The sequence below is a fragment of the Nerophis ophidion genome, linkage group LG14 (genome assembly GCF_033978795.1).
Source record: "Nerophis ophidion isolate RoL-2023_Sa linkage group LG14, RoL_Noph_v1.0, whole genome shotgun sequence".
NCBI lineage: Eukaryota > Metazoa > Chordata > Actinopteri > Syngnathiformes > Syngnathidae > Nerophis > Nerophis ophidion.
In genome coordinates this window covers 8081249-8089894 of record NC_084624.1, presented here as the reverse complement: position 1 = coordinate 8089894, position 8646 = coordinate 8081249, and the positions used below count along the sequence as shown (strand labels likewise).

General features: G+C 38.4%; 1 protein-coding gene across 1 annotated transcript; it reads right to left on the bottom strand.

Moving 5' to 3' along the window:
• Positions 1–301: 301 nt before the first annotated feature.
• On the bottom strand, positions 302–8174 carry LOC133568064 (retinol-binding protein 2-like). The gene is made up of 4 exons (XM_061919773.1): positions 8001–8174; positions 7757–7935; positions 5828–5929; positions 302–521 (listed from the first exon to the last, which is right to left on the bottom strand). The coding sequence occupies exons 1-4, from the start codon at positions 8071–8073 to the stop codon at positions 468–470; spliced, it is 408 nt and encodes a 135-aa protein (XP_061775757.1). The 5' UTR covers positions 8074–8174; the 3' UTR covers positions 302–467.
• Positions 8175–8646: the final 472 nt, after the last annotated feature.

Here is an 8646-nt window from a genome sequence, read left to right as displayed (position 1 = left end):
GACCGAACCCTGGGGAACTCCACACGTTACCTTGACGTAGTCCGAGGTCACATTGTTATGGGAGACACACTGCATCCTATCAGTAAGATAAGCGTTAAACCAAGATTGATTAACCAATTGATTAATTAATTAATTAATTTATTTATTTATTTATTATTTATTTATTTTATTGTTGCCTTTTCAGCTGCACCAAGTCTATACTGCGTGTCGTCATGAGGGTCATGGGTGAGCTGGAGCTAATAATGGACGGACATTTAGCTGTTTACCCCCTAAAATAAATAATAAATAATAACAATAATGATGTCATTGCAACTTTTTTTGTTTTACATTGTGTCTTTAATGCAAAAGGACAATTCTACTTATTCAAAACCAGACACACCTTATAGGGTAAAGAACAGACATCAGGTTTATGTCAAACATAGGAATTGTTGGGGGATAAAAAGATAAGAAAATTAACATTGTGGCTTTTATTCTTTTCTCTTGAACACCTGCAGACAAACTGCATCTTGGCATGTCAATTCCTGTCGGGAGAAAGACACATTAGAATTACGTCATCAGATCGTTTTTATTATTTATTTATTTTGTACAAAAAGGTGCATTGAGAGGACTTTTTGCGTCTGTCCATGTCGTAATAAATGTAAATTTTTTACTCTGCATTTAACAGTCAGCTGATTACGACAACTGTGCTGTTCAGTTGTTTATATTGATTTCTCACACTTTTGAGTCTCATTTGAAAGTATTTTGTTGCGATCCGTGACTCGGATCTTCACATATTATTGTTTATTTTTCCATCTTTGTTCTCATTCTCCGTCTAATCAGTTTATTTCCCGTTTGGTCCATCACCATGGTTACTTATTAGTTTCAGCTGTTACTCCCGGTTCCTGCACACCTGTTCTCTGCTAATCACCTTCCCTTTATAAGCCAGCCTCTTATGTTTATCTAGTTTGTTTTCATGCAACGTCAGGTATGCTTTTCTCGCTAGCTCATTAGCTCACATGCTAATCATCTTTGTTTTGACTTTTTATGCCTTCGTGCCAAGTCTTAGTTCTTTATATTTCCTAGCTTTCACGCTAGCGTCTTTTGTTTCCCTTTTTATTAGCTCCAGTGTTTTTGTTCAGAGCTCACTTTTTGTTAATAAATTTGTTAGATCCTACCTTTGTTGTGTTCTTCGTTTGACGCATCCACGAGGGAATCGAACCCGGTACCACGATGCCGAACCGGCGTTACATATTGTACAGTAGACTTTACATGCGGTTGCAATTCCAAAACATTAGATGGCAGTAGTGTATAGACTACAGTGTCTTTCCCGGCGAGGAAGTAGTCTTTGCTTTTAAGCTGAAAGTCCAGTCTTTTGTAGCGCCCTAAAAAGTGTTTGTACTAGAGATGTCCGATAATGGCTTTTTTGCCGATATTCCGATATTGTCCAACTCTTAATTACCGATTCCGATGTCAACCGATACCGATATATACAGTTGTGGAATTAACACATTATTTTGCCTAATTTTGTTGTGATGCATTAAACAATGTAACAAGGTTTTCTAAAATAAGAGAACAACTTCAATTCAAGTTATGGGAAAAAAGTGCCAACATGGCACTGCCATATTTAATAATGAAGTCACAAAGTGCATTATTTATTTTTTTAACATGCCTCAAAACAGCAGCTTGGAATTTGGGACATGCTCTCCCTGAGATAATCCTGAGACCCACTACAACTATGAGAAGTACTATACTTTGACTTTCACAAAGTGCATTATTTTAATTTTTTTGTAAAAATGCCTCAAAACAACAGCTACAAAAACAATGAAGGCACACAGCTACAGTCGAGAGTATACTAGAGTAATAAAGTAAACAATAACATTGTCCTCCTTTTGTGGTACTACTTTTTTCCGCTGTTTGCTTTTCATCCATCTTCCGCTTGTATTCATCGTGTATCTCCTTATGATTCTTGAAGAGGTGGGAGATCAAATTGCTCGCATTTTAGGAAGACGTCTTGGTTCCTCCTCGCATAACCAACTTTTTGCAGTCATTGCAAATTGCCAGTTTTTTATCCGTCAGACACACTTTAAAATTAAAGCTGCAAGCAGCGTTGGTCGGGTCCGCCTTTGGCTGCTGCCAAGCCCTGGTCTAAGTCAGACCTACATAGAGGTCTTTGTTTCATGTCTCTACGACATTCCTAACAGAAGTTACAAGCAGTTTTGTCTGGGTTATTTCCTAGGGGGCGCTGTAGCGCAATTTTGACTTTCGTGGTTTGGTTTTTTATTAGATGGCAATTTTCGCCAGTCCTGATGTGTGTGTAAAATTTGGTGAGTTTTGAAGCATGTTAAGGGGGTCAAATTACAGATCAGCGTTTCTGGATGTTGTTGATAAATGGCTTTCGCTTTGCATAGTAGAGGTTTAACTTGCACTTTGAAGCATTTTAAGGGGGTCAAATTACAGTTTAAAGAGGCAAAAATGACATTTTTTAGGAAACTTTGCGCAGGGGTTCTTTGAAGGCGCGTAAAATCAAAACCGGAGCAGTAATCAAAACTTTGTTGGATAGTTTTAATCAAAAGGGTTCAATCTCTCTCCTGTGCGAGTTTGAAGCCGAAACGACAAATGCACTGGGAGGAGTTTACGTTTGAAAAAGGTGACGGGTTTTTACAAAACTTTTATTTTGAAGGGGTAATTTTTAATTTCCTGTTGATTTTTGCCGAAGGATGTCAATTATCTAAATGTAGGTCTAAGTGAGACCTACATTGAAGTTTTTGTTTCATGTCTTTCCGGCATTCCTATTGGAAGTTACAAGCAATTTTGTTTGTGTTTTCTTCCTAGGAGCAGTTTTTGCTGTTTTATTCAAAAATTGCGCTAGAGCGAAATTTTGAGTATTGGGATTTGTTTTTTTCATTAGATCACAATTTTTGCCAGTCCTGATGTGTGTGCCAAGTTTGGTGAGTTTTGAAGCATGTTAAGGGGGTCCAATTACAGATCAGCGTTTCTGGATGTTGTTGAAAATGGCTTTCGCTTTGCATAGTAGAGCTTTAACTTGCACTTTGAAGCATTTTAAGGGGGTCAAATTACAGTTAAAAGAGGCAATAATGACATTTTTTAGGAAACTTTGCGCAGGGGTTCTTTGAAGGCGCGTAAAATCCAAACCGGAGCAGTAATCAAAAGTTTGTTGGATAGTTTTAATCAAAAGGGTTCAATCTCTCTCCTGTACGAGTTTGAAGCCGAAATGACAAATGCACTGGGAGGAGTTTACGTTTGAAAAAGGTGACGGGTTTTTACAAAACTTTTATTTTGAAGGGGTAATTTTTAACTTCCTGTTGATTTTTGCCAAAGGATGTCGATCATCTAAATGTAGGTCTAAGTGAGACCTACATAGAAGTTTTTGTTTCATGTCTTTCCGGCATTCCTACTGGAAGTTACAAGCAATTTTGTTTGTGTTTTCTTCCTAGGAGCATTTTTTGCTGTTTTATTCAAAAATTGCGCTAGAGCGAAATTTTGAGTATTGGGATTTGGTTTTTTCATTAGATCGCAATTTTTGCCAGTCCTGATGTGTGTGCCAAGTTTGGTGAGTTTTGAAGCATGTTAAGGGGGTCCAATTACAGATCAGCGTTTCTGGATGTTGTTGAAAATGGCTTTCGCTTTGCATAGTAGAGCTTTAACTTGCACTTTGAAGCATTTTAAGGGGGCAAAAGAGGCAAATATAGCATTTTTTGCAAAAATTTAGCTTTGAAGGGGTTTTTTCAAAATTTTTGTTGATTTTTGCCCTAGAAGGTACAATTATGAAATCTAAGTCTAGGTTTGACCTACGTGACGGTTTTTGTTTCATGTCTGAACGACATTCCTAACGGAAGTTACATGCAGTCTGTTTTTCTTTCCTTCCTAGGGGGCGCTAGCGCGCAATTTAGATTTTTCTGGTTTGGCTGCCTAATAAGTTTTGAAGGCATGCCAGACCGATGTGTGTGTCAAATTTGGTGAGTTTTGAAGCATGTTAAGGTGGTCAAATTACAGCGCGTAGGTGCGGAATAATAATAAAACGCACCAGTTTCAATAGGGTCCTTGGCCCATTGCAAAGGACTCCTTTGGAATGGGCCTGGCGGACCCTAATAATCCCGAACCATAGACATGGTGTCGTTAGTCAGTCACCGAGCGAGCGAGCTTGTTAGCCACGGCTACAGCACCGGCAACAACACACTCTTGTTGTTGTTATGCTGAGCTCACGGCGGTTTGATGAGGTCATCAAAAGTTGCCGGTAAAGTTCTCATGCTGCAGTCGTGAACTCCTGGGTTGTGTGTGGAAGAGGGGGGAGGGGCTGCTGACTGGGATATGTACCTCTCCGTACAGCGGCGTTTTAAAAAGTACTTAATCTTACTTTTTGAAACCGATAGCGATAATTTCCGATATTTTCCGATATTACATTTTAAAGCATGTCGGACATCTGTAAGTATTTTCCTTTTACACACCAGCTAATTGTAACGTGCGTCTTAGTTGTAGTTTTAATGAACAAATTTGGAGGTGTTAAAATCGCCATGTAAAATCGCTAATGCTAATCGCTAATGCTAATCAGTAGCTTGTATATGACACAGCCAATGTAAGTTAGCATCCAGTAGCACATTTTGAATGTACGGAAGTTTTTTTTTCATCAGGCATACTTACTTTTATTGGCATGGGAAATTGCAGCATTCGAAAAGCAGTTACGTCCACTCTAAGTGCAGCTTGAGTGCTTGTTTACCCGCCCAGCGTTTAACCTTCGTCTTGCGTTAGGGTCGGCACCGACCCGTTTTAGTTTTTAAATGCATAAAAACACCACATACATTTATTTTTTTGCATCAAAGCTTTTTGACTTTGTCAGGAACCTCTTTGTCAACAAAATAAAACATTTTAATTTTTTTCACCAAATTATAAAATAATCTGGTAGAAATTTATGCCCTTGGTGTTGTTAGGGTTGGTTTTGACCCAGTTATAAAAATAAGATGATAAAGCAATGATAAGAGCCAAAACTGAACACGCTGACAGCCAGCTCCTCTCCCAATCATGTGAGCTTTAGTGGATTCTCATTTTACATTGTTATCCTGTACAAAAACAAACAAAAGACGGACATTAAAAGTGTCACTTTTTGCCACTCTGATTTAGTTTTTTTATTAGTTTTGGAACTAGTAATCTATTTCTCTTGGTTTCATTTGCTTGATTGGTTGTTGTTTGTTTGATGTTGGATTTCTGTTGCTGAAAAAAATACGTTTTAGCCTTTTTCTTGAAGTAAATATATATGGGTCAAATTGACCCGTAACACCATATATGTTACTATAGTTAAAATTCTTAAAATGAAAAAATAAATACAACACATTTATTTAAGAGATGTGTTCTAATACCCCTTAGTAATAGTTAGGTAACACAACAACCTTTTTTTTTATTTATATGATTCCCTTGAGGTTCGTTTTACCATTTTTAAAAATTGAAATCGAGGGGTATACTGACAAAAAAAGGCCCAATGGCCCAAACCAAAAATATTAAAACCAATATTTTCAAGGATAAGGAAGCCTAACGAGGTGACCAAGAGATGAGAAACAAATTGGATGATAGATAATTGTTTTTAGTGTATTTTACAGCTGATTTAAGACATGGGTCAAAACCGACCCGTTAACATAAGAGATGGTAACAGAAAGCTAACACAAGAGGAAGGTTAAGCCGGTGCCGAGTCTGCAATTAAGTCTGTAATGAAATACAGCTCTGATTGATTTAATGGAAATCGATATCTGCTGATACCGACGGAATAAAGTTGGTACCTATAAAAGTACCAAATTTGGCGCACGTTCCTAAGTCTGAGAGAGCAGTTCTGCTGACCCACCAGGTACATTTTGTCCCCTTCAATCCAGTGCTTCCAGCCTCGATTTGCTTTCTCTCCCTTCTGGATGCAAACAAGCTTGTTCCCCTCCCAGGACACCAGACACTGAAAATCCACATTAGATCATTTCATCATATTGTAAACAGAAAGCTCCGATAAAAATAACAATTTATTTAACGTGTTATGTGCAAATGGATGAGAATGAAACTGGGAGGCTAGTCAGGATAGAGGGAAAGATGAATGCGGCAATGTACAGCAACATCCTGGGTGAAAAGCAAACGCTTCTCGTCCAACCTGATTGTGTAAAACAATTCATTTACAATTTACTTTGACATGTTTTCTCTAGGTAGAGCTGAATTGTGAACATTTTCACTGAGACAGATGCCAGCACATCATTTAAATATTCTTTTTACTAGTTTGATTACTAGTTTGATTACTTTTAAACTAGTAAAAAGAACATTTATATGATGTGCTGTCATCTGTGTCAGTGGAAATGCTGACATTTCAGCTTACAGGAATTGTACTTGCAACTAAAGAAAACATGTTGAAGTAAATTGTCAATGAATTGTTTTACACACACACACACACACGCACGCACACACTTGTATTTGTTACCTTCTTGAGACCTCTGAAAAACGCCTAACTCTTTAGGACCACCCTTTCTAGATATATAAATATTTGTATTTCCAACATTAATCATATATACATACTACACAAATATAAAAAAGGTAAGTTTTTTGTTAGTTATTATTTTTTTTATTTACTTCAGTTATTACAATATGTCTCTATCTACATATTTATCTTCATTTTTCAATTAATTTTGGCCAAAGGGGGGCGCATTTCAATTTCATACTACACAAATATAAAAAAGGTAAGTTTTTTGTTAGTTATTATTTTTTTTATTTACTTCAGTTATTACAATATGTCTCTATCTACATATTTATCTTCATTTTTCAATTAATTTTGGCCAAAGGGGGGCGCATTTCAATTTCTTACACACACTTGTTATTACATATGTTGGCCGGAGGCGAAGCACTTCAAAAAAAATTTACACACACTTGTTATTTCATATGTTGACCAGAGAGGGAGCACTTTTAAAACGACACACAGTCAATTTGAAAAAAAAAAAAAAACTCCTTTTTGGGACCACCCTCAGTTTTGATAGATTTCCCCACCAGGTATGCAAATGAGACATTCTCTATTAGATGCAATGGTTTCCCGTATTGGGACCATGATTTATGTCATCACTTGTTCACACCTCCTCATATGGAAGCTTGTCAGAATAATTGTATCTAAGTTATCACAAACCTTTGTGTTACATTGAGTTCAGCTGGCTTTGCGAGAGGACAAAAGCTGTCTTTGATCCTACCAAACAGAAGGCTTGTAAAACTCCACTGTATACGATGGGAAGCGACATGAAGGCGTCGGTTTCTCTTTTCTATTGTAATCCTCAGGAAAAATGTATCTTGACCCGAGATCTACAAAGCAGAGTGGAAGCTGGACCTGACGCAAGCTCCAGGCACCTTTTCTTTGAACTGTTTTGTAACAAAAGCTGCGGCTGTTTACGACCCCTGTCCCTTGGAAACGGCTGTTGCCATGCAATCAGGGAAAGCCCAAATAAAAGAGGAGGCGTACAATCTTTCAACAAAGCGTGGTGGAACACTGTACAAGGGTACAGGTGCAGGCACTCTCCTCATTGAGCCAAATTGAATACTGTCTAGGTTTAATTCCTTGCTTCTTGTCTTGTTTAATAGACGTCATCAGTGTTTGAACCCGACAAAGCTGCTTTTCCTTGTTGATGTCTCAAGAAGGGCAGAAATACAACACACACCAACTAAAATTATATTCCAAGAACTACAAAATAAACTACAAGTTACTTAATACTTGAGTAGTAACGGTACTCTTACCCGAGTACCATTTTAGGGCACTCACCTTGACAGTTCTGTTGTCTAGTCCCTTGGTGTACTCCTCAAACTCCACACCCACGGTGAAGGCCAGGTCGTAGTTCCTGAAGGTGCTCGTTGTTTTGAAGTCAAACACGTCGCCCTCTTGGACCACCACTTTGGTTTGCGACAGACACGCCGCGATTTTCCTCGTCGCGAAGTCAATATCTGCGGGAAATCGTACACGCGCGTGAAAACAAGAGACATTGAACATGTGTTGAATTGGAGCCTACCAAGTGCTTTCATGTAATCGTCAAATTTGTCACTGCTCTCCAGTGTCCATTTCCCGCTGAAGTCCCCAGGCATGGCGGCGGCTGCGATGTACGGTCGGTACAGTAGACGTTAGGAAATAAGAGGCGGGTGTGGACATGCAGGGGTGGTTTTATAAGAAGCGTGTGTGAAGGGGAGAGGGCATGAGGGCAGACAACTATTGTTTGGTCACCGCAAAACTTGCATGGGATTGGAGGTGAACGGATGCACTCTTACTAGGGGAAGGTTCCTGGCGACACACACACAGTGCAAACTCTGCAAGCACTGTTTTGTAACACACATGTCGGACGGCAACCTCGGATTTGAACTCTGAGCACCCAGATCGATGAAGTTTGGATGAACTCGTGGAAACCCTCAAAATGAATATACAGTCGCGGTCAAAAGTGGACATACACTTGTAAAGAACATAATGTCATGGCTGTCTTGAGTTCCCGATCATTTCTACGACACTTATTTTTTTTGTGATAGATTGATTGGAGCACATACTTTTTGGTCACAATAAACATTTATGAAGTTTGCTTCTTTTTTGAATTTATTATAAAAGATTACAGTTGGTACAAAATGCGGCTGCTAGACTTTTGACAAGAACAAGAAAGTTTGATCATATTA